Raw genomic sequence first — 26,064 nt, 5'->3', positions numbered from 1 at the left:
AACGTAAGCATCGTAGCACTACACTCATCTTTTCAAAATGCTTTCTTAGGCGTTACTGAAAATGAGAGCATGGCACCATATAAAAATAGCATCGTTCATTCAGGATCTCGGTGACGGTTGCAAGTATTGACCATAATGAAATATATTCGCCGCCCTCCATGTTTTTGGGAAATACTACTCATCGAAAACATTGTTTCAATATCTTGAACCAAACTGACATATAAGAAAAAAGGACGAAGTGAAAGATTGTATCGGAATAATGTGGCTTGCTACCCATTAAAAGAAATACAGCCAGCGACTATCACTTTAACTGTCATTATGTCGCATGCATACTCCATTTCTGACGACGCTATAGTAACGCTGTGTGTCGCGTCAATTTGGTGGGCGTCCTCAATTACTCAACGCTATAGCCCCACCCCCCACTACCACCCCGTTTGTTCACGCCAAAGCCGTGCCATCACGCGACAAAAGCGCAAATCCTCTGTTTTAAAAATAAATAAATAACTGAAGAATATTTCGCTCGGGTTTTCCGGCATGTGCGCTCATTTAAATATTCACAATATTGACGACCAAAACCACGAACTTAGTGAACGCACCTCATAGTGATTACACTGAATTGTGCATGAAACTCCGTTAAGCAATCGTTGCCGAGGACAGCGGACAGTGAAAACACTCTGTCGAGCGACATCTGGCACCGCAGCCGGCTGCACAATTGGACTGTGGACAGCGGCCGTTCCAACTGTACGTATCTGCGTGCTACAAGCAACCAGTAACCGTTTGGAGGTCATTGTTTTAACGACGCCTGTGCTAATACGCACCAGTTATACGGCTCTTAGACACACATGCGCTAGTTCCTCGTCGAGTTTCTTGGCGCTATGCGAGCTCATGCCTTCAAACAGGCTTAGAGTTGTACACTGATAATCCTGATTTAAGCGCAACTTTTCGTTCCCAACAAACTGCAAGGCAAATGCAGCAAAATTCCTTGTTTAAAAAAACTGTCCGGTTTTCTCTACTAATGCTATTTAATATAGGCTATCTTAACAACACTGTTTTAGCAAATGAATGCTGAAATGGTAAGCACTGCAAGCAAGCAAGTCACCAAAATTTTTTCGAAGGAGAGATTTATTTAGTTCATCTTCAGACGCTGACGCACAGTCGTATCTTCCTTATCAGTGTCAATTACCGGTTTTACGTGCTCTTCATGAACAAATGTACGCCACAGTCTTTATGCGGGCTTAGATCCCAAGGTATCGATTGATAAATACATAGTTTATTCCACGAAACTGTGATTGTTTGCTCTGTTTCCTTTCTGTTATACATTATCTAAGTGCTCCACAGTAACTTATCTAACGAGCGGTTTGGTCATCTGCAAAATTTTCAATCATATTTTGTAATATATTTCGTGCTGCGCGAGAACTAAATGATTCACAATTCTCCCGTAAGCACCTTTTACAAAACTTGCACAGTTTGACTTTCATTTACTGTAATGCTTCTGTCCAAAACGACTGATAAGTCGGTCTTTTCCGTGTTGCAATCACAGTTTTCAGCCACAGCAGGAGCGTCTTACAATCTTCTCTCAGTGTGACACTACGAAGACAAAATTGTATATTGTATACATTTAAAAAGTATTTGGGAACAAGATAAGGAAGCAAACCACAAGGTTTTCTGTTGAATACGACATTATCGATGTTGCATAAAAAGTTCTCGGTTTACTTGCCGCGTCAAATTTGAAGAAAATCCCAAGCTTTCGATGACTACCTCCGTCATCATCAGTTTTACCCCTGACTAAGATGATGGAGGAAGTCATCGAAAGCTTGGGATTTTATCCAAATTTGACGCGGCAAGTATACCGAGAACTTTTTATGCAAGGACTCCGTCGCGAAAGACTTCGTAGCCATTATCGATGTTGATTTCAACCGGTAGGATTTCAGAGAACTTGCGATAAATGACATTTTATGAAGACTGAAGGCATGGAGGTGTACAACGACTGACTAATTATTTAAGCTAAATGTGTAATTTCATACAGTTTTGTAGGAGCGTGCACTTCCAGCCCTCTGCATGTTCATGGTACTTCAGTCATGCTAATAGTAGTATATACTGCCAGGTTAAATATGAGAAAGAATTCACTTTCCCGCAGGATGCGCTTCTAGATTGCAGCTTTAGTATGGAAGTAATAGAGAATTATAGAGAACAATGTTCTCTCTATCACGTTCGTTGTTCTTTCTAATATCCTCCACACCTGTATTTCAAGATCCATTGATGGGAGATGCTCCTTACGAAGTTCAAGTGAGTCTTCTCTTTTCGTTCGAGATGCCATGGGTTAATTACCTCCCTGAATGCGAAAATAAGCTACAGATATCAGACGGCACCGAAAACGGGAAATAATTCAAATACACAACGATACTCTTCTCTAGTTGCCTTTCCATTCAGATTTCGTTTTGCGTTTCAGAAAGACATTACTGCACCACATATAATTAAATATTGTTTTAGTGAACCATCTCTGCCCCGTTCTACACTGAACAACTAATCACCCTTTAGACTTTTGTTGAATAGGAAAAAGATTAATAAAGAAATATTAATCATCTGTCTCTCATTCACTTAGTTTCAGGCTGGACTGCTGTAGGAAGTTTTCTCAAGTTAGAAATTGAATACGCTGGAGATGAGAGAAATATTCATAAGAATTTACTGTGCGATGAAACTGCCAACATATGCATTAACCCCCACGATGAAACACGTGATCTCAAGGAAACGTGGTAAGAAATAAATCGAGAAATAGTCTTCATTCGTTAACATGTCTTACTTTTTTTATAACTTAGATTTCCCTTCACTTGCGGTCCATCATATACGTTATTTAGCAAATAGCTCCTACGTTAGGTTGACAATCTTAACATTACATCATTGAAACAAGATTTACGGAAAAGTGTAGTCCCCAAGACAGAAAATAGTTCTCAATACTCTTTATCGAAAGAAAATACCGAAAAATTAAAAAAAAAAAAAGTGGATGCTTTCGCAACTGAACCCTGTAACTGTAGGAAAAGAATCATGATATAACGAGTGTTCATATTACATGTTTAACCTTCAGAAAATACAAATGGAAGTTGGATTTCACTGCTGTTAGTACGATGCAAATTCAGCTCTAACGCACGTGATCATTGTCATTATACCCTTATCTTCATCCACAGGACCTGCGAAATGGCCCATCCAGCCAGCCAGAGTGAGAATCAGTAGTGTAACGTGTTCATTTCTTTTTTACATCCAGATCATACCTCAGATCAGTATGTCACCACAACTAAGAAACCACGTACACATTCGAGGTATAGAGGAATATTCGATGCGAGTCGTAGGTTTCGATCAGTAACAGAGGAAACATGCGACAAACGCCGCAAAATAATTTGCGACTATGACGTGACATTACTGGCAATTTTTTTCAGACGGTCTACGGTACAGATCAGTCTGTCACCACAGCCCGTTTTTTTTAATTTTTTTTTAACAAAGGGTAACATGAAAGCACTCATTAACATTACGTCACTGGCAAAAGCCGACGATTTGTATCGAACATGCCTCTTGACCCTACATTAGCGGTTTAGCCAGCTCACAACCAAACTACCGTCTTTCAGTTTAACTTAGACTTCGGGAAACGCTGCGGATTAGCCAGTGACCACAACCTACACCAAAAAACAATATAGAAGGAAAATAAATACTGTTAGTGTTCTGTTCTTTCTCTGTTTACCACGTGTCACTTCACTCGCAACACCATCGGTACGTCACGCGAAAAAGCCAATTTCCGGTATCGGTAGGTTCAGTTTACCCATTCTCCTTATTGCTGTCCTTTTACGTGCGAGAACTTGTATATTAGTTTTTGAGACGTAAATCGATTGTGAGATCGCCGTCTTCGTCGAATTTCTTACTGATATCTGGTAAACAACAAAAATGTGCTTCGTGTCCAAACAGTTTATCACCGCGGCACAACAGATAGCATCGAGAAGACTCATGAAACTAGTTATCGATCGCTAAACGTAATATACAACTTGTCATGTCAGGAAAAGATGCCAAACACAAGAAATTGTAACAGGAGTTTGAGGGAAATAATATTGTAGATAAGATGTAATTACGGTAGATGCCGCATACATAGCCAAATGTGGGAGTTTGCACAGAAAATGGCGATTTAAATACATGCATGTAAACGTAACTCGCTGTTAAGAGGAGACTACTACTGATGAATAGCAAACAGTTATTTCTCGGTAGTAGTAAGAACCCAAGAAACATGTTCTGCTCAGTGCAACTAAGGAAATGAAGTGAAAGTTACACAGCGCGTAAACTTTAAACAACTTCACGATCATTATAAAAGAAAATGCTTGAACGAACTGGGGAACATAAATACTGACTGTTTCCAGTTGTCACCAAAACATCACGTAAGAGAGACGAAAGTTCTTCCCGGATAAATTTCACTGTACAAATGCACAGGCTTTTTATTACTGTAGTCGTAGTTTGGTCTGTAGTTGAAATGCACTTCGTTTCACTTGAATGTTATCACCGTTGAAAATATCAGAAGATGAAACAGCTGCGTGAGTTACACCCATAACAAAATACTCGCCTGTCTACGAACTATTACATACTATACCTGAATTAATGATGGACTGTTGAGGAGCGGCCACGTTGCATGGGGGAGGGGAGAGGGAGGTTGGGTGTTCACGGTATATACAAACATATAAAAATTGTAAAATGTAAACTTTCACGGCTGGAAATGTCACAATTAATAAAATGTTCCGGGCTATTATGCCTTGGTCGAATGCATTTCACCTTAAAACCCGGCGTTTCATCCCCATCTAAGAAGGACATTTTCAAGAGGGATCATAGTTTTTTTTCAATGTGCGATTCACACAGTGGCTCGCCATGCGACTGAAACGTATAAAAAGGCCGCACTCTTGTTGTCATTCACTTCGCAGTTTAATTGTATGTGCTCCTTCCTCGCAATCATTGGACCACAAGTTTCAACGGCGACGTAGACACAAGGTAGGCCGTGAGGCGTCGCAGCGATGGTAAACCTGTACCTGAATGTAGCAGTCGGGTGAGGATGGTACGGCAGGCGTGTAGGAGGCTGACGGCGTCCATGGCAGGCGGACAGGTAGTAGACACAGGTAGCCAGAGCACTCACAGGCAACTGGCGCGCCGCTAAACTTAGCGCCACGGCGGCAGCGGGTCAAGGGCTGCCCCGCCGGCCTCGTCACGTGAGGCGTGGTACCCGCAGCTGGGTTCGCAGTAAACAAACAGCCGAGGACGGCGCAGCCCTGTCTGCTGGCATTGCCACTACCTCTTCCGCAATTACCCGAGACGGGGGAGGGGGAACCCCCTGAAGCCCACGCTCAGTGAAGAGACGAACAGCGAACTGAGTAGGCAAGTAGGCAAATACTAGTCGAGCTCATTGTAAAGATCTGTTCAAAACATTGGGGATTTAAACTGCTCCACGTGAATACATTTACCAGTTAGTTCAAATGGTTCAAATGGCTCTGAGCACTGTGGGAATTCTGTGGTCATCAGTCCCCTAGAACTTACAACTACTTAAACCTAACATCACACGCATCCATGCCCGAGGCAGGATTCGAACCTGCGACCGTAGCGGTTCAAGAATCTAGCGCCTAGAACCGCTCGGCCACACCGACCGGCTACCAGTCAATTGTACACATCAAAAATAACATTAGTAATTACTGCACAAACAGCTCTGTCCATGACCATGCAACAAGAGATAGACTCAACTTACACTTACCAAGAAAAAATAAACATAAAACTCAAAACAGCATTTTCTACCAAGGAATAAAACTGTACAATAAATTACCAAAAGAGACAAATTGGAAAAATACACTTATATAAAAAGGCAGCTAAAAAGTACCTGTTATGTAATACATTTTATACACTTAAGAATTACTTAGAAGAGACAGAGTAGTGGTTTGATAAAAGAAAATGTTATACAAATAAATAATAATAATAATGATTATAAAACATCCATCATTCCATATAACACCTTCACTTTATGTTTCCTTCCTTCTTTTTTCCTTTCTAGAAATACTTACCCCTCAGCTATGCATAGCACAATACTAACACTTCCTCCACTTTCTGAGCCCAACATCTCACTCATTATGGAGGGATGCTGACCCAGTTTCTCAGGGTAGCAAATGGGAAGTTGCGGTACAGAAAATGGCCCAGAGATCAACAGTGTGTGTGTGTGTGTGTGTGTGTGTGTGTGTGTCTATAGTGAGTGAAGCGTTATGAAACAATGTGTGTATAGGGTGTGCAGAGACTGATGATGAGATATGAGTGAACAGTGTTGTTGTTGTTGTGGTCTTCAGTCCTGAGACTGGGTTTGATGCAGCTCTCCATGCTACTCTATCCTGCGCAAGCTTCTTCATCTCCCAGTACCTACTGCAACCTACATACTTCTGAATCTGCTTAGTGTATTCATCTCTTGGTCTCCCTCTACGATTTTTACCCTCCAGGCTGCCCTCCAATGCTAAATTTGTGATCCCTTGATGCCTCAAAACATGTCCTACCAACCGATCCCTTCTTCTAGTCAAGTTGTGCCACAAACTTCTCTTCTCCCCAATCCTATTCAATACCTCCTCATTAGTTACGTGATCTACCCACCTTATCTTCAGCATTCTTCTGTAGCATCACATTTCGAAAGCTTCTATTCTCTTCTTGTCCAAACTAGTTATCGTCCATGTTTCACTTCCATACATGGCTACACTCCATACAAATATTTTCAGAAACGACTTCCTGACACTTAAATCGATACTCGATGTTAACAAATTTCTCTTCTTCAGAAACGATTTCCTTGCCATTGCCAGTCTACATTTTATATCCTCTCTACGTCGACCATCATCAGTTATTTTGCTCCCCAAATAGCAAAACTCCTTTATTGCCTTAAGTGTCTCATTTCCTAATCTAATTCCCTCAGCATCACCCGACTTAATTCGACTACATTCCATTATCCTCGTTTTGCTTTTGTTGATGTTCATCTTATATCCTCCTTTCAAGACACTGTCCATTCCGTTCAACTGCTCTTCCAAGTCCTTTGCTGTCTCTGATAGAATTACAATGTCATCGGCGAACCTCAAAGTTTTTACTTCTTCTCCATGAATTTTAATACCTACTCCAAATTTTTCTTTTGTTTCCTTTACTGCTTGCTCAATATACAGATTGAATAACATCGGGGACAGGCTACAACCCTGTCTCACTCCTTTCCCAACCACTGCTTCCCTTTCATGCCACTCGACTATTATAACTGCCATCTGGTTTCTGTACAAATTGTAAATAGCCTTTCGTTCCTGTATTTTACCCCTGCCACCTTCAGAATTTGAAAGAGAGTATTCCAGTTAACATTGTCAAAAGCTTTCTCTACGTCTACAAATGCTAGAAACGTAGGTTTGCCTTTTCTTAATCTTTCTTCTAAGATAAGTCGTAAGGTTAGTATTGCCTCACGTGTTCCAACATTTCTACGGAATCCAAACTGATCTTCCCCGAGGTCCGCTTCTACCAGTTCTTCCATTCGTCTGTAAAGAATTCGCATTAGTATTTTGCAGCTGTGACTTATTAAACTGATAGTTCGGTAATTTTCACATTTGTCAACACCTGCTTTCTTTGGGATTGGAATTATTATATTCTTCTTGAAGTCTGATGGTATTTCGCCTGTTTCATACATCTTGCTCACCAGATGGTAGAGTTTTGTCATGACTGGCTCTCCCAAGGCCATCAGTAGTTCTAATGGAATGTTGTCTATTCCCGGGGCCTTGTTTCGACTCAGGTCTTTCAGTGCTCTGTCAAATTCTTCACGCAGTATCTTATCTCCCATTTCGTCTTCATCTACATCCTCTTCCATTTCCAGAATATTGTCCTCAAGTACATCGCCCTTGTATAAACCCTCTATATACCCCTTCCACCTTTCTGCCTTCCCTTCTTTGCTTATAACTGGGTTGCCTTCTGAGCTCTTGATATTCATACAAGTGGTTCTCTTCTCTCCAAAGGTCTCTTTAATTTTCCTGTAGGCAGTATCTATGTTACCCCTAGTGAGACAAGCCTCTACATCCTTACATTTGTCCTCTAGCCATCCATGCTTAGCCATTTTGCACTTCCTGTCGATCTCATTTTTGAGACGTTTGTATTCCTTTTTGCCTGCTTCATTTACTGCATTTTTATATTTTCTCCTTTCATCAACTAAATTCAGTATTTCTTCTGTTACCCAAGGATTTCTATTAACCCTCGTCTTTTTACCTACTTGATCGTCTGCTGCTTTCACTACTTCATCCCTCAGAGCTACCCATTCTTCTTCTACTGTATTTCTTTCCCTCATTCCTGTCAATTGTTCCCTTATGCTCTCCCTCATACTCTCTACAACCTCTGGTTCTTTCAGTTTATCCAGATCCCACCTCCTTAAATTCCCAGATTTTTGCAGTTTCTTCAGTTTCAATCTGCAGTTCATAACCAATAGATTGTGGTCAGAATCCACATCTGCCCCAGGAAATGTCTTACAATTTAAAACCTGGTTCCTAAATCTCTGTCTTACCATTATATAATCTATCTGATACCTTTTAGTATCTCCAGGATTCTTCCAGGTATACAACCTTCTTTTATGATTCTTGAACCAAGTGTTAGCTATGATTAAGTTATGCTCTGTGCAAAATTCTACAAGGCGGATCCTCTTTCATCTCTTCCCCCCAATCCATATTCACCTACTATGTTTCCTTCTCTCCCTATTCCTACACTCGAATTCCAGTCACCCATGACTATTAAATTTTCGTCTCCCTTCACTACCTGAATAACTTCTTTTATCTCGTCATACATTTCATCAATTTCTTCATCATCTGCAGTGCTAGTTGGCATATAAACTTGTACTGCTGTAGTAGGCATGGGCTTTGTGTCTATCTTGGCCACAATAATGCGTTCACTATGCTGTTTGTAGTAGCTTACCCGCACTCCTATTTTTTTATTCATTATTAAACCTACTCCTGCATTACCCCTATTTGATTTTGTATTTATAACCCTGTAATCACCTGACCAAAAGTCTTGTTCCTCCTGCCACCGAACTTCACTAATTCCCACTATATCTAACTTTAACCTATCCATTTCCCTTTTTAAATTTTCTAACCTAGCTGCCCGATTAAGGGATCTGACATTCCACGCTCCGATCCGTAGAACGCCAGTTTTCTTTCTCCTGATAACGACGTCCTCTTGAGTAGTCCCCGCCCGGAGATCCGAATGGGGGACTATTTTACCTCCGGAATATTTTACCGAAGAGGACGCCATCATCATTTAATCATACAGTAAAGCTGCATGTCCTCGGGAAAAATTACGGCTGTAGTTTCCCCTTGCTTTCAGCTGTTCGCAGTACCAGCACAGCAAAGCCGTTTTGGTTAATGTTACAAGGCCAGATCAGTCAATCATCCAGACTGTTGCCCCTGCAACTACTGAAAAGGCTGCTGCCCCTCTTCAGGAACCACACGTTTGTCTGGCCTCTCAACAGATACCCCTCCGTTGTGGTTGCACCTACGGTACGGCCATCTGTATCGCTGAGGTACGCAAGCCTCCCCACCAACGGCAAGGTCCATGGTTCATGGGGGAGGGGGGGGGGGGGGTGAACAGCGTGGCATTACATTATTTAATAAGTTAACTGTAAAAAAAGTATAGCATACCGGGAGTAAATCTAATGATTGTCTCTAACTAGAAGTCTCTAAATACCGGGTCATCAAAAAGTCAGTATAAATTTAGAAACTGAATAAATGACGCAATAATGTAGATAGAGAGGTACAAATTGACACACATGCTTCGAATGACATGCGGTTTTATTAGAACCAAAAAAATACAAACGTTCAAAAAATGTCCGACAGATTGCGCTTCATCTGATCAGAATAGCAATAATTAGCATAACAAAGTAAGGCAAAGCAAAAATGATGTTCTTTACAGGAAATGCTCAATACGTCCACCATCATTCCTCAACAGTAGCTGTAGTCGAGGAATAATGTTGTGAACAGCACTGTAAAGCATGTCCGGAGTTATGGTGAGGCATTGGCGTCGGATATTGTCTTTCAGTATCCCTAGAGATGTCGGTCGATCACGATACACTTGCGACTTCAGGTAACCCCAAAGCCAATAATCGCACGGACTGAGATCTGGGGACCTGGGAGGCCAAGGATGACGAAAGTGGCGGCTGAGCACACGATCATCAGCAAACGACGCGCGCAAGAGATCTTTCACACGTCTAGCGATACTCTGTTTTTTTTTGGTTCTAATAAAACCCCATGTCATTCCAAGCATTTGTGTCAATTTTTACCTCTCTATCTACATTATTCCGTGGTTTATTGAGTTTTCAAATTTATACTGACTTTTTGATCACCCGGTACATGTGTATACGAATTAGCTTATTTTAAATTGTCTAAACTTGTAAATACTTCGACTTGTCCTATATCCTTGTAAAAAGAGATCTATGGATGAATAAAGCTGCTGCTACTACTTCTGCTACAGTGGAGATATTCGAGGCTATAGCACAAAGTTTCCCAAACAATTCGAGATTTCAAGTAGTGGGATCAAGAGAGTCGCATGACTTGTAAATTCAGTATGTAAAGCGAATCATAAACTTGCGATAATAATAAAAACATAATTATGTTCTACAATGTTAACATAGATCACGTATTAAGTTAATGACCAGTATGATGAAATCAAGTATTTTGTGCATGTAACATTCAACAGGTGAGTGACGTGGGAACAAGTGCCCCATCCCATATAGCACTAAACAGGTCTTAAATATCACACAGACATCACTGACACAAATACATTCGAAAATGGCTACAGGTCGATACTTGCCGGTAATGACCTATGTCCAGGATGGTCAGAAATGGTCTGAAATGCTTGTAAGGGCACTGCAGGGAACGTTGTGACGAGACATAACTGCTCATAAAAAAATTCAATACGTTGGGCCGTTTCCGAGTTAATTGGCTTTGATATTATCCAATCGGGACACAGCGCGGGCATATTCAAGCGGCCTGCCGGAGACGGTGTCGTCAAACGTGTTCTTCATTTGGTTTACGAAAACCAGACAAGAGAGCGATACAAAAATTGGACGTGGGACGGTAGTAAGAATAGAACCCGAGCCAAAGGCTGAGCAATCTCGTGCGTTATCATCTACTCTATGAGAACAACTAATTGTATCTGGCGGGCCACATTAATTTACCGCGCAACGGCCTGATAAGCTCACTTCAATGCTAATTAACTCGGAAATGGTGCAATATATCGAATTTTATTCTCAACAGTTATTTCTTAACACAATTTACTGTGCAACATCCTTAGAAGTACAGTATTCATGGTGCAATAAACGTCATCTTACATCATAGAATATGACAGCCTAGGCCGGCTGCTGTGGCCGAGTGGTTCTAGGCGCTTCAGTCCGGAACCGCGCTGCTGCTACGGTCGCATGTTCGAATCCTGCTTCGGGCATTGATGTATGTGATGTCCTTAGGTTAGTTAGGTTTAAGAAGTTCTAAGTTCTAGGGGACTGATGACCTAAGATGTTAAGTCCCATAGCGCTTAGAGCCATTTGAACCATTTGACAGCCTAAGGTGTTTTTTCTAAGATTATTTCATCGGTCAGTTCCAATTATGGTACTAAACGTCTCTCTTCTGCTGCTGCACAGTGGTGCTCTCTATCAGTCTACGTGCTAACAGGGTCTTGGAGCGGGGATCGTGAGAGATGGTACACTTTTCCTTCTTCTGTTTCTTTGTTTCGTTCGTGGCGTGTGTCCTTCATGATTTATTCGAAATACAACAAGCCTAAGACTAGTCTACAAGGTAAGGATGAAAATCTCCCTACCGCCTCAGACAAAATTACAGCTTTAACAGATAAAGCAATTGAAACAGATATCCATAATTTTGATTTGCAGCTCGTTGTATTGGCCGTGTTTGCAGTTACAATCATTGGATGTGAGGTCCGCCAGTTATGCAAAACACCGTTTTTCTCATTACCCAAACATTCTTCGGCACCACTGTCCCATCATCAGTGGATTTTCGTTTTTATTTATTCTGCAATGTGAACATTTTTGTTAAATGATTATAAAATTATGTGCATTTTTAGTTCAAACAACAGATCGTTTCTTTTTGTAAACACCTTTACATTTGGTGTGCACGAATTTTCTGGATCAGTTGTTTGTTAATTACTACAGGTAGCTTGTCATCTACAACCAAACGATGTAGTGATTAACACACAACTGATCCAGAAAATTCATGCACACCAAATGTAAAGGTGTTTACAAAAAGAAACGATCTGTTGTTTGAACTAAAAATGCACATACTTTTATAATCATTTAACAAAAATGTTCACATTGCAGAATAAATAAAAACGAAAACCCACTGATGATGGGACAGTGGTGCCGAAGCATGTTTGGGCACTGAGAAAAAAGGTGTTTTGCATAACTGACGGACCTCGCATCCAACGAATTGAAACAGAGTTTTGATGGATATTTCTCAACTGTAGATACACTGGCCAGCTGTCCAGAGCCTGAATAACCACCTTACGCAGAGCGGACCGCTGCGAGACGAGCAGGAAGTGTGCCAGTAGGTGTGGAAGGTACATAACAGGATGTGGAGCCATGCCACATGTAGTGCTGTGGATTCGCGGTTGAGGATCCATGCTGTGAACAGTCCGATTGAGGTGGCCCCACAGAGTTTCGATTGGGTTTAAATTAGAGGTGTTTGGTGGCCAGGGGAGTGCGATAAATTCATCCTGGCGTCTTGGAATAACGCACATACACTGCGAGATATGGGACAGATTGCAGTGTCCTGCTGGTCGATGCCATCGTGCCCAGGAAAAAAAACTGTATGCTGGGGTGGGCATGGTCCCCCCCAAGGATAGATGATTATTTGTGTTGATCCATTGTGTCTTCCAGAACAACGAGATCACCTGGGGAATGCTACGAAAATGTTCCCCAGACCATAATGCTCCCTTCTGCGGCCTGGACCCTTCCGACGGTTACTGCGCGATGTTTGCTTTTAGACGTTTCACGCCGAACACGTCAAGGCTTGATTCGTCTGAGAAGGCCATCTGTCGACACTCAGTGGACACCCAGTAGCGTTATTGGCGTGCAAATTCCAGTCTTCGTCGCCGATGAATAACAGTCAGCCCGAGTGCGTGAAGTAGGAGCCTACTGCAGAGGCCCATACGCAGCAACGTTCTCTGATCACTGTAGGTAGCCCCTTTATTAATCTGGGCGGTCAATTCGCAGTTCTCAGTCTCGCGGTCGCGTTCTCGCTCCCCGAGCACGGGGTCCCGTGTTCGAATCCCGGCGCGGCCAGACATTTTCCCCTGCCTCCAGATGACGATGTTTGTGTTGTCTTCATCATTTCATCATCATTCATTAAATTGGCGAGATTGGGATGAGCAAAGGTTGGGAATTTGTACTGGCGCTGATAACCGCGCAGTTGAGCGCCCCACAAACCAATCATCATCATCATCATCATCATCATCATCATCTCGGCGGTCGGATGCCAACAGTTGCACGTCTTTTCGCCGGTACACATCTCTCGTTCAAGCCGGGCGGTGTGGCCGGGGTGGTTCTAGGCGCTTTAGTCTGGAAACGCTCGACCGGTACGGCCGCAGGTTCGAATCCTGCTTCGGGCACGGATGTGTGTGATGTCCAGTTGTACAGCCGACTTTGCTAGCGATGGTTCACTGACAAATTACGCTCTCATTTGCCGAGACGATAGTTAGCATAGCCTTCAGCTACGTCATTTGCTACGACCTAGCAAGGCGCCATTATCAATTGCTATTTATCTTGTGATGCATGTACCGTCAGACCGATGTTCACCAATTATGGATTAAAGTTAAGTATTCCAGCAGCTACGTACTTTTCTTGCTAGTATAATTACTTTACCTGTTACAGACCTCACGCCATCCTGCGTGAGCTTAACACGTGCCCTTTCGGCTACCCGTCATTGTGGATTGGCTGTCTTGCCAGTCCACAACAGATGCTGCTTAAACTACTTGGTCCACCTATTGGTGGACATTAATGTGGGATGCGTCAATCCTTCGACTTTATGAGGGTTTTAACTCTGCTGGGGACACTTCACTTTCAATGAGGTGTCTGAATGTCTATGGAGGAAGGGCAGCCCGTTCTTCCTCAAGAGCCGAAACCAGAAAAGATCTGGAGCAAAGTCGACGTTCTCACTCACCCCAAAGGTGTTCCATTGGGCTCAAGTCGGGACCCTGGACAGGCCAGTCGCTTTATTGGATGTTATGGTCTACAAACCACTGCCTCGTAGATACTGCTTCGTAACAGGGTGCCCTGTCATGCTGATACAGTCATCGTCTTCAAGCTGCTCCTCTACTGTGCGCAGTACGCAATGCTGTGAAGTGAGTTATAGTCTTCCGCATTTAGCTTTTTATTAAGCGCACTTTACTGTTGGCACTACGTATGATAGCATTTGGCACTCGCCAAACCGAAACGCTTCCATCGGACTGCCACAGGGTATAGCGTGATCCATCACTCAGGATGACTTGTTTCCAGTCATCCACTGTCCAGTGGCGAAGCTCTTTACAACACCTCAAGCATCGGTTAGCACTGAGCACAGAAATGTGCGGTTGACGAGGGGGAGCAGGTCGACCCTTGGAGCTCATTATTTTTAACTCCTTGTTCACAGTCACTGTGCCGTCTGCACTGCTAGTAGCGTTTTGGATCTCAAGAGTGATTTCTTCCTCTAAATTGATGCAATTTTTTACAACCGCCTTCCACAATGCTGGACAGTACCTGTCCGTCAGTAAATGAGGCATGCCTAGTCTTGGTTCAGCTGTAGTGGCTCCTTTGGATTTCCACTTCACAATCATGTGCCATAAAGTCGACTTGGGCAGCGTTAGAAGGGCTGAAATGGTCGTGATTGTTTTGTTACTCAGGCGAAACCCAGAGAAAATTCCGCGTCTGAAGTCACTGTGCTGTTCTGACCGACCAACTCTTGTTACTGCTCTTCTACTGACTCTCGTCATGTTTACATACTGTATGTACTTTGATAATTACTGCTCTTAGTAAGCAGAACACAAGCGGGGTGGAACGGACTACTTTCACAAATACAGAACAACGGCTGTCGACTGAAAAGATATAACTGCTTCTTTCTCTGTCTTTCTTCCCTATGTACAGAATGTTCGAATCTTTATATTTCTACAAAATAAAGTATATGTTGTCTAGTACTTACCATTCTTTAATTTATTGCTGTTTACAAGATCTCCCATCAAATCCTTGTTCTTCTGCAACAGACAGAACAAAAAACATTCGAATTAGTTTACGTAACGATGAATTATTTTGACAATATAGTTACGTAATATGAAGCGTCAAAGAAACTGGTGTAGGCATGCGTATTAAAATACAGAGATACGTAAACAGGCAGAATACGGCGCTGCGGTCGGCAACGCCTATGTAAGACAACAAGTGTCTGGCGCAGTTGTTAGATCGGTTACTGCTGCTACAATGCCAGGTTATCAAGGTTTAAGTGAGTTTCAGCTTGTTGTTATAGGAGGCGCACGAGCGATGGGACACGGCATCTCCGAGGAAACGATGAAGTGGGGATTTTTTCATACGACCATTTCACGAGTGTATCATGAATATCAGGAATCCGGCAAAACATCAGATCTCCGACATTGCAGCTGCCAAGAAAGGGTCTATAAGAAAGGGACCAACGACGACTGAAGAAGATCAAAAAATGGTTCAAATGGCTCTGAGCACTATGGGACTTAACTTCTGAGGTCATCAGTCCGATAGAACTTGGAACTACTTAAACCTAACCAATCTAAGGACATCACACACATCCATGCCCGAGGCAGGATTCGAACCTGCGACCGTAGCGGCCGCGAGGTTCCAGACTGTAGCGCCTAGAATCGCTCGGCCAACCCGGCCGGCCTGTAGAAAATCGTTCGAAGTTACAGAAGTGCAACCCTTCCGCAGATTGCTGCAGATTTCAATGCCGGGCCATCAAGTGTCAGTGTGCGAACCATTCAACGAAACATCATCGGAGCCGAAGGACCACTCGTATACCCTTGATTACTGCACGACGCTAAGCTTTACGCCTCGCCTGGAACCGTCAACACCGACATTGGACTGTTGATGACTGGAAACATATTGCCTGGTCGGACGAGTCTCGTTTCAAATTGTATCGAGCGGATGGGCGTGTACGGGTATGTAGACAACTCCATGAATCCATGGACCCTGCATGTCAGCAGGGGACCGTTCAAGCTGGTGGAGGCTCTGTAATGGTGTGGGGCGTGAGCAATTGGAGTGATATGGGACCCCTGATATGTCTAGATACGACTCTGATGGGTGACATGTAGGTAAGCATCCTGTCTGATCACTGTATCCATTCACGTCCTGGCCAAACGGTTCTAGGCGCTTCAGTCCGGAGCCGCGCTGCTGCTACGGTCGCAGGTTCGAATCCTGCCTCGCGCATGTATGTGTGTGATGTCCTTAGGTTACTTAAGTTTAAGTAGCTCTGAGCCTATGGGATTGATGACGTCAGATGTTAAGTCCCATAGCACTTAGAGCCATTTGAACCATTCACGTCCGTTGTGCTTTCCGACGGACTTTGACAATACCGGCAGGAAAATGAGACACCCTACACGTCCAGAATTGCTACAGAGTGGCTCCAGGAACACTCTTCTGAGTTTAAACACTTCCGCTGCCCACCAAACTCCCCAGACATGAACACTATTGATCTCATCGGGATACCTTGCAACGTGCTGTTCAGAAGAGATCGCCATCCCCTAGTACTCTTATGGATTTACGGACAGCCCTGCAGGATTCATAGTGTCAGTTTCCTCCAGCATTACTTCAGACATTAGTCGAGTCCATTCCATGTTGTGTTGCGGCACTTCTGCGTGCTTGCGGGGGCTCTACATAATATTAGGCAGGTGTAGCAGTTTCTTTGGCTCTCCAGTGTATAAAGGCTCCTTTATCTGTCGTATTTGGGTCATATGCATGTTGCACACACTCAAGTGGTTTATTCAGAGTGTATGGTATGCAAATACGGCAGGTTCAAATGGTTCAGAGCACTATGGGACTTAACATCTGAGGTCATCAGTCCCCTAGACTTAGAACTAATTAAACCTAATTAATCTAAGGGCATCACACACATCCATGCCCGAGGCCGGATTCGAACCTGCAACCGTAGCAGCGCGGTTCCGGACTGAAGCGCCTAGAACCGCTCTTCCCCAGCGGCCGGCTAAATACGGCAGGAAAAGGAGACTATAACCACTGGACGCAGTGCCCTAGCCTACCCCAACGTCGTACGCACATCAGTACGTGAATCAGTAATTCACATAAATCTACCTCATTATAGGGGTTTATAGTTCTGAAATGTTTAATGGAAATAAAATAAATCGTATCTGGTTACGATAAACTTGTAGCTTCAATTGAAACCACGTTTCATACTGACATTCTGCACCCAGGCGATGGTGCAGTTTTCGAACAATTGCAAACATCGGGGAAAATTAAAGTTCAAGTTGAAATGTATGGGTTAAACCTACCGATATCGAACGTCGTCTTCAACCTGTGACGCAATGATGATGTGGCGTTTGACGTCATATGGCCGCATGGAGAGATAGAAGACGACATAGGCAATATTTATTTTCTTCTGTATTACATTTTGGAATGTAGCTTGTTGTTTACATATTTCTGTGACGGAGCCCGAGGCCAACGTAGGTTACAAGGCTTGTGAGTTGGCGGAATCAACGAATGTCATATGATGGGAATAGCTATAATACTTATTATGGCGAGTTATTGGATTTGGCGAGTGGTGGTATACAGGGTGGTCAGAAACAACCCGTAAAGCTTGTAACGATATTGCAGGGTAGGTTGTGCTGAGAAATAATTGTTGAAAAAATTATGTGCATTGTGCTGTTTCCGAGTTAATTAGCATTGAAGTTATCCCCTCAGCCGCTGGTAGTGGAAATTCAAGCGGACCGCCAGAGACGGTGTCGCCAAACGTGCCTTCGTTTGATTTACTAAAACTGAAGAAGAGAGTGATACAAAAATTGCAGATGGGCCAGTAGTAAGGATCGAACCCGAGCCAAAGGCTGAGCAGTCTCGTGCGCTATTATTTACGCTACGAGTATAACTGACGTTAATTATATGTGGCAAGCCACTAGAATTTGCGTGCAACGGTCTGTTTGGTTAACGTCAATGTTAATTGACTCCGAAACGACACAAAGTATCGAATTCATTTCTTAACAGTTATTTCTCAGCACAGCCTTCCCTGCAACACCTTTACATGCTTTCCAGACTTTGTGGCAACCCTGTATATCCGCCATTTCGATGAAGTCATGGTCAGAATAGATTGGTGGTATCGGCAGATTCAGTATTTCTACATCTAGTAATCAGACTGCTGTTAATCCGTTAGAAAGTAAGGCAATGTACCCTGTACGGAATTGTAAACGAATACATCAGGATTTGCGAACATTGGAACGACTCACGACCTGTCCTTAGAGGCATGCAGGGGGAAGGGGGAGCTTTTGTGATATTTGGAAACTGGGGGAGAGCAGCTGGCCGATTTGAAGCTGTACGGATGGCCGTTAGTAGCGCCTGGATAGCTCAGTCGGTAAGAGCACTGGCTGTGACAAGCAATAACCATGATTCCAGTCCCGGTCCGGCATACAGTTTTCTTCAGCCAGGAAGTTTGAATTTGCGTATCAGTTTTGCATTACTGAGGTATTATTCGAAGAACTCAGCAGAGAGGAGTCTATGGGATGTGCGAAGTAGATATCTGGAATCCATTTCATGGAAATACTGAAAGTAGCGATACCATTCCTCCCACTTGACCATGACGTTATCAAATTGCGGACATATAGCACTATTCATCAAAATCCATTAATGGAGAAATGCGCACTATAATTAGTATTATATGACATGACGTTCCTTGTTTTCGTCAACTGCGATCAAACAGATTTCAACCTAGACTAGATCCCGGGCAACTCTACAGAACTGTCTGCAACCACCACTAATGTCGAAGAAAAATAAATATTGTCAATCAAAAAGGGGGGGGGGGGGGCTCTGAGCACTATGGGACTGAACATCTGAGGTCATCAGTCCCCTAGAACTTAGAACTACTTAAACCCAACTAACCTAAGGACATCACACACATCCATGCCCGAGGCAGGATTCGAACCTGCGACCGTAGCAGTCGCGCGGTTCCGGACTGCGCGCCTAGAACCGCTAGACCACCGCGGCCGGCTATTGTCAATCCCCAGCTCTTTTTCCAGTCAGCGTCTTTATGACGTCACACAGCATGACATCACTGCTTGACACTTTAAGACCGGCATTCAACCGAAGGCCAACCGAATAATGAATCTATAAATGTATTATTCCGGGATGATCGTGTTAGGCAGTGCACATATTACCGCTTTTGGCTATTATACCAATCTATTGATGTACCAGTGTTACACAAATTGTAAAAATGTGATTCGCATAAAATGCAACAAAATATCAACAAACATTATGTACGTCAGCGCTTCAGTAGACTTGGATAGCACACTGTACTAGCATTCGGAAGTATTCGCACGGTTTTCGTAAATAGCTTAAAGCTAATGTTCACGTAATCACAGAGAAATTTGACTGGTGGACAGGGAAGTTGCGTGTAATACAAAGTATAACAAATTTAAGATGAAGCGCAATGGAACCAAATGTAATCAAGAAAATGTGGGCATCTAAAAGCCGGAAATAAGAGAGTAGAGAAAGTTCTATTAAGATTTCATCTTTAATCTCTGAAGATCACGAAAGAAAACTAGTTATCTTAACATGTGACAACAAGCAGTAGATACCAATCACCGGTGCAGATTCTTTACCAACAAAGGATGAAACACGTCTAGTAAAAACTTTTCATTTGGCGAAGGCTTAGGACTGAAAAAGCGAAATAACACTTGTAACAGCTGCTGCGAAAAATGACCACTCAGTCATACAAGTTGTAAAGCAGATGGATCTTACCGCAGTTCTCTCTCTCTCTCTCTCTCTCTCTCTCTCTCTCTCTCTCCTCCCTCCCCCCTCCCCCACTTGACATAACCACAATTACATTCACACAGACATTATGCTGTTGTTGATCGATACCACCCTTACCGACGTCTCACAGTTGGCAACGAAAACGCACGTTTCCGACGGGCACCGGCAGCGGTTGCGCGAGGACCCGGTAAATTCAATGATGCACGCCCGCTGTGACACACCTCCAGAGGCTTGGAATATGAGCGCCCTGTGCCACCGCAATACAGGACAGCTGGCGGCGGCTACAAGCCCCAGTTTCGGTCGCACTCGCAGTCTTCGACAGTCTTCAGCTTAGTCAGCCTTTGACATTCCGCTCATGCATTAGTAGTGGGAGCCTCACATTGCATGACATTCTTTAGTTTTCTTCTTGTAATAGCTGCACTTTATTGCTGTTTTTCCTTTTGTAAAGTTTCTTTGCGATGATTGGAGAAAGCTACAAGTTTAGTAAATTATGGTGATTTATGGCTGAGGGCGCTAAACAGGACGGGCATCAGCGAAGTTAAGTAAAATTTCTGTTTACTGTATTTACGTGTCCACTAATCATCTCTGCCCATTTCCAGCTTCCCTATGACGACAGCTGCTGGACCACTCTGTAACCTACATCTCCTTATCGTTGTGTACGAAGTAGTACACAACACATACAAATCTATTTTGTAACTAAAATCTTTGTTTCTAGCAAATGGCTTTTTACGAATCTCTGTACTTGGTTTTTAGGGTTCCGTACCTCAATCAGTGCAAAAGGAACCGACGTAGGATAACTCTGCTATCCATCTGTCTGTCTGAGCGACTGTTAAAAACTCTTTTCTTCAGGAATGATTACACGTATCACGTTGAAATTCCTTAGACTCCTACCACATACTAAGGCCTATGGTCCCTTGGCGGTGTAATAAACATAAGCTTGTAAGTCAACACAATCAAAAGATATGGCCATTTATGACACACATTTTTATATTCACTAACTCAGCCACCAAAACATGTAGATACATCCCATTGACATGCAATCATGAAATTTCGCAAGAAGCAACCTTAAATAGTATATGTTGAGCCGTGCACGGCTCGTGTTCATGCCATTTTTTCGTTGTCAACTTCTGTTACGGTACTGCCACCTCGTTTTCTTATTCCATTTACTGGCGTCACTAACTTCCCGTCTTACTTGTCCGTGAGCGGCAGCAGCAGCGCGTATCGAGAAGTGCACTGTCTTACCATATGTGGAGCGACCGATAGTATTTTTCGGGTCGTCGTGTGTCTGGCAGCGAGTTGGGGATGGACCAGCAGTGCAGTCGGGGACGGAGCGCAGGTGAGGCGCCGACAGCCAGTGCTCGCCGACCGCTGGCGACACACATGAGCTGTCCAAAACGGAGGGAGATTGGAGCCGGACGACCGTTGGTTGGTTGTTCGGTTGGTCGTCTCATCAGCCAACGAATACTTGGTCCTCTCACCGTTTCCGAGCCTGGGCAGTAGGTCAGTTGGCGTTAAGCAGTCAGGAAATCTCTGTGGCGCGTGGTTTGGCCGGGCCCGCTGGCGGCCTCTATGTGGTGTCGGAGTGTGCGGCTCTGTTCCCATTGCTACGAGGTTCGTGGCTCACCGATCCTGGACATGAAAGTTGAGTTTTGACTTAACCTATCAGCAAGTCACGACTGTTCACATTGTATCGTTTGGAGTTCGTTGTCAGCTGTTGGGATATTCCCATGAGCGACAACGTGTGTTCTCAAGTTGGCAAATTTTAGCCACCCTCCAGCGGTTATTTGAATTGAAGTGCACCAGCGGAATCTTCTGCCTTGTGGTCTTTAACGTTCCGGTTACCTGCCCTGGCCACTGACGTAAATTCAGGCAGTGTTTTTTCCTCATCACGTTGTCGCTGTCTGGCACAGTGTATAGTTTGACAGCTCAATGTATAATTGGTTGTGGGCGCCAATACCTTTTACCTTGTTCCATTGAACTCCCTGTTGTGTGCTGGTCGGGTGAAGCGGACGTTATCTTGTCAGTGGGTCCGTTGACTGTCTGTCGGTTGGGTTGTCGTCGGATCGACAATGGTTGGGCTGACTGCCTGTCCCACCTAAGCGAGCGTTAGTGTTTGAATTCTAGGCCGATCCTCGGAACTTCTGACCACCCTTGGGTGTACCGTATTTTCTTGTTTGTTCTTGTTGTTTGTACTTGTATGGCTTCTAGCCCATTTTTTAGATTGAGGTTGTTTTGTCCTTAAGGCGTTAGATGGTTTGGGCCTTCAGCCTAATTTAAGAACTGTTTTACATAAAGCCTTTGGCCTTTTTAAAATTAATGTTATTGAGTCTTAAGTGTTGGGCTTTCAGCCGATTTTGAATTTAAGTTGTTTTGCTCTTAAAGTGACAGGTTCTTTGGGCCTTCAGCCTAATTAAACAACTGTTTTAAGGTAAGGTCTTGTTTTTAAATTTCTGATTTTGGTTGAGCTTTAAGTTATTGGCCAGCCGTTTTCAAATTAAAATGGTCTTGCCCTTAAGGCATGAGATTGTACGGTGCATTCAGCCACTAATTAAGTTTCAAAACTAAAGCTGTGTTTTTTTAAAAAAATAATTTTCTTGGCTCTTGTAATGTACGACCAAATAAAATGGTTGTATGTTCGAGTGTAATTGACAGCTGCTTATTTTGACCCCTTTCCACAACTTAAACTACCTGTCCTGTCCTGCGGGTCTAACGGGGCGTCTCACAGGTTCAAATGGTTCAAATGGCTCTGAGCACTATGGGACTCAACATCTTAGGTCATAAGTCCCCTAGAACTTAGAACTACTTAAACCTAACTAACCTAAGGACATCACACACACCCATGCCCGAGGCAGGATTCGAACCTGCGACCGTAGCAGTCCCGCGGTTCCGGACTGCAGCGCCAGAACCGCTAGACCACCGCGGCCGGCACGCGTCTCACAGGTAAAGAAGGAAAAAATTCGGAAAGTATTAATTTGTAATTTCTTTTGTCATTTGTTATTTGATTTTAAACTAAAAATTAAAACATTCTCGAAAGATTTGGAACGTCTGCGACGGATATCAATGTCGCTAATAGGCAAATATCGACGAGATTCTTGATACCCGGAATGGATGAACTCTACACACATAATTAAGTATGTGCCCAACCCACTGAGAGCGAGTCTTACTCGCACCTTGTCAATTTTTGTTACATTTATAGGGTGTGCAAGTAACAGCAGTTTATTCAGAACCATCAGAAATTTGCACAATTGTTTTCGTGGAGCGAACTGTAAGTTTGAGAGTTGTATAATGTTCTCTTTCTTTTGGCCTATACTAAGACGGAAAGTCATGGAGTTTTAATTATAACCTCGAAAAAAGAAAGGTATTTTATTAGTTTTTTATCTTCAGTACATATCTGCTGTCCTGGTACTCACAGGAATTTCTGCACACCACAATAATGTAGTACACCGCTACAGGAGCCGTAACGAAATTGCACAGCCCACTGAATGATCTGTGTTTGAAGTGGAAGAACGTTACAGGAATCAACACTGAGTTGGTGGAAGTGTAGGGCAATCATACACAATCATACGAGACAGTGGTTTGGCGGCGCACACGGTTCCATGACGATCGAACAAGTCTAAATTACGCAGATCGTAGTGGGAGACTGTGAAGAAACTGGAATCGCGACGGAGAAGGAGACCATGGTGCTCGAAGAATGATCCTTACACTCCAGCTGACGGTCTAACACGTGAAAATCACTGGTGTATCAGTTTTTAACATCAAGCACGACATTTTGAGTACGTCAGAAATAACCGATCACTGGGTTCCGCGACTGCTCGGAGTAATTCAAAAGCCCGTCGAACAGAGACAGTAACAGTAACTGTGTCTGGCCTATCAAGAGGACTGCTTTATGCACCTAATCGTCATGGACGAGTGCTGGGTTATCATTATGATCCTGAGACAAAGGAGTAAAGCAAGCAGTGAAACATGTGGATCCACCAATGCCGAAAAAGGCGAAGACAGAGTCATCGTTAGGCAAGGTTACGTTAAGTGTTTTTTGGGACTGCCATGAGGTGGTCCTAACAGGTCGTGGGCGTAAGGGGCAAACCATTTCCTTGATGGATTACTGGAAGCTGTCAAGACGAAGCGTTACATGAGTGTTTTTGCCCTACGAAAACACCTCAGCTTATCAGAGGATGTCTCACTCATGCTACTTCTCTATGTTACCATATTTCGCCTCAACCCCCCCCCCCCCTCCCATTCTTCTATCAAGGTACCGGTTGTCTTTTCCCTCCTTTCCTCAGTTGAAGAATCTATCACGTGGCAGGCATCATCGGAATGATGACGAGATGACTTTCGAGGTGGAACGTACCCACAACAGACAACATGCAGACTTACAACCCATACCTCCACTAAGTCATCCATTGTTGGAAAACAAGTGTTGGACTGAGGGGTGAATTTGGAGAGGAGGACCGAAACCATTGCCAAGTTTCACAGTCACAGCTTGGTTTTTCCTTGGGTGATAATTAAAACTTTATGACTGCCCGTTGTACTTGGGGTAAAGTGTTATATGAACGTGATTTCCTTTATATAAAATATGTAACAGTTACGTACAGGATGTTTGTTTTAACCTGAGACAAGTAAAAATTTCGAAAACGACACATCGTAAGAAAAAAAGTTCTAGGTGAAAAGTTAATATTAGTAAAGAGGATATCTATGCTACAAAATTCAACGTTCTAGCCCACTCCTCCTATTTTCAAATGCAATTTTTATTGCATATACGGGTTATATGGCAAAAAATACGTACTGGTTACTCAAACCACTATTTTTTGTTTGTGGTAGACGGCGCTGTAATCAACAAACATGCATTGGGCTTGCTTTTGCAATTAAGAAACTACACATTTGATTCTACTTTTCATTAACGATGCAAACCTTTGTGTTCTAAAGGTTGATATGTATGTCCGAAACTTATTTTAGAGTGCAAATTTGATTTTACGGTACAATATGGTCAGCCGTTTCAGTGTCTGGTTAAAAACTACATTTTCGGTGTGTCCCCTTGCTTCCCATAATTGAGTGCTTGAGATAGGTGATTATCTATGGCAGGTGCACCTGTCACTATCACTTCATGGACATTTTACCTTAATTCAAAGGCTTTGCGTTTTATTCCTCCGGTAGCAGCGTAGTGCCCAGCGCGAGAGCTATGGCAGTCACATGGAAACACACACCGAAATCAGTCATCCCAATGGCGGGGTTTGAAGGTGGCCACAGAAATCAAGCATTCGCACGGTTTGGGGACCCATCAAAATCAACCTCGTCGGGGATAGAAAACTATGTTACCACGTAAGTAGGTTACCTTCCAGAAACGTCGATAATTAATCATGTTGCTTGTACTGCATAATCACATTTGCAACACTCAAGTAACGCTTGAACACCAGTATCAACCGCTATAGCACATATGTTTACATTTACATCGTAAATGAAACGTAGATCAGCTGTCTCGGTTCTTATTGCAAAAACAGGCGCACTTGATATTTCTCGATTACAGCGCCGTCTACCACGAATGGAAAACAATGGTTTGAGTAAACCGTAAGCATATTTTGGCGTGGAATCCGAATATGCAATAAAATTGTGGGTGGGACATTTGAAAACACAGCGCTGACTCCGCGCACGGATGATGGGTGGTTAGGTGATGGCCAGTTTCGAGATGTTTAGCTCTTTCAAGTTAAAACAAACACCCTGCATACTTGCAGAATCGCTATGGTTATATTTTATCAAAGCATTGCCATTAAAACTATGATAAAAAAGCTGTTAGCTTCTTCGTTTTCCTTCTGCCATCCTCTAGTTTAAGGTAGATCCACAGAGGGCCCACTGTGTGCGTAGTTTTCGTCAGAGTGCGGAGTTGGCCGCTACATGAGAAAGCTCTCAGCCCGCAGTCAGTCGCGAAGAGTCTACCTGTCTCCCTTAATCTCACAAATGAGCCAAGACGTCGCCGTTGCCACATAAGCTCGTGTACACATAATAGAATCAAGTAATTCACATTGGTTACACTAGCATTACTGTCCAGATACAAACGCACTCTACCA

The 26,064-nt window shown here is 43.3% G+C and overlaps 1 protein-coding gene across 1 annotated transcript in view; it reads right to left on the bottom strand.

The window, feature by feature from the left end:
• Positions 1-26,064, bottom strand: part of LOC124606040 (rap guanine nucleotide exchange factor 4-like) — a 217,717-nt gene that overhangs the window by 44,103 nt on the left and 147,550 nt on the right. Inside the window, exon 2 of the mRNA XM_047138003.1 lies at positions 15,222-15,273. Within this exon, the coding sequence (XP_046993959.1) occupies positions 15,222-15,273 (52 nt within the window). The remainder of the gene's footprint in view (positions 1-15,221; positions 15,274-26,064) is intronic.

This window comes from Schistocerca americana, chromosome 3 (assembly GCF_021461395.2).
Source record: "Schistocerca americana isolate TAMUIC-IGC-003095 chromosome 3, iqSchAmer2.1, whole genome shotgun sequence".
NCBI classification, from domain to species: domain Eukaryota; kingdom Metazoa; phylum Arthropoda; class Insecta; order Orthoptera; family Acrididae; genus Schistocerca; species Schistocerca americana.
Note: the sequence above shows the minus strand (reverse complement) of the source record. Positions and strands in the feature narration are given on the sequence as shown.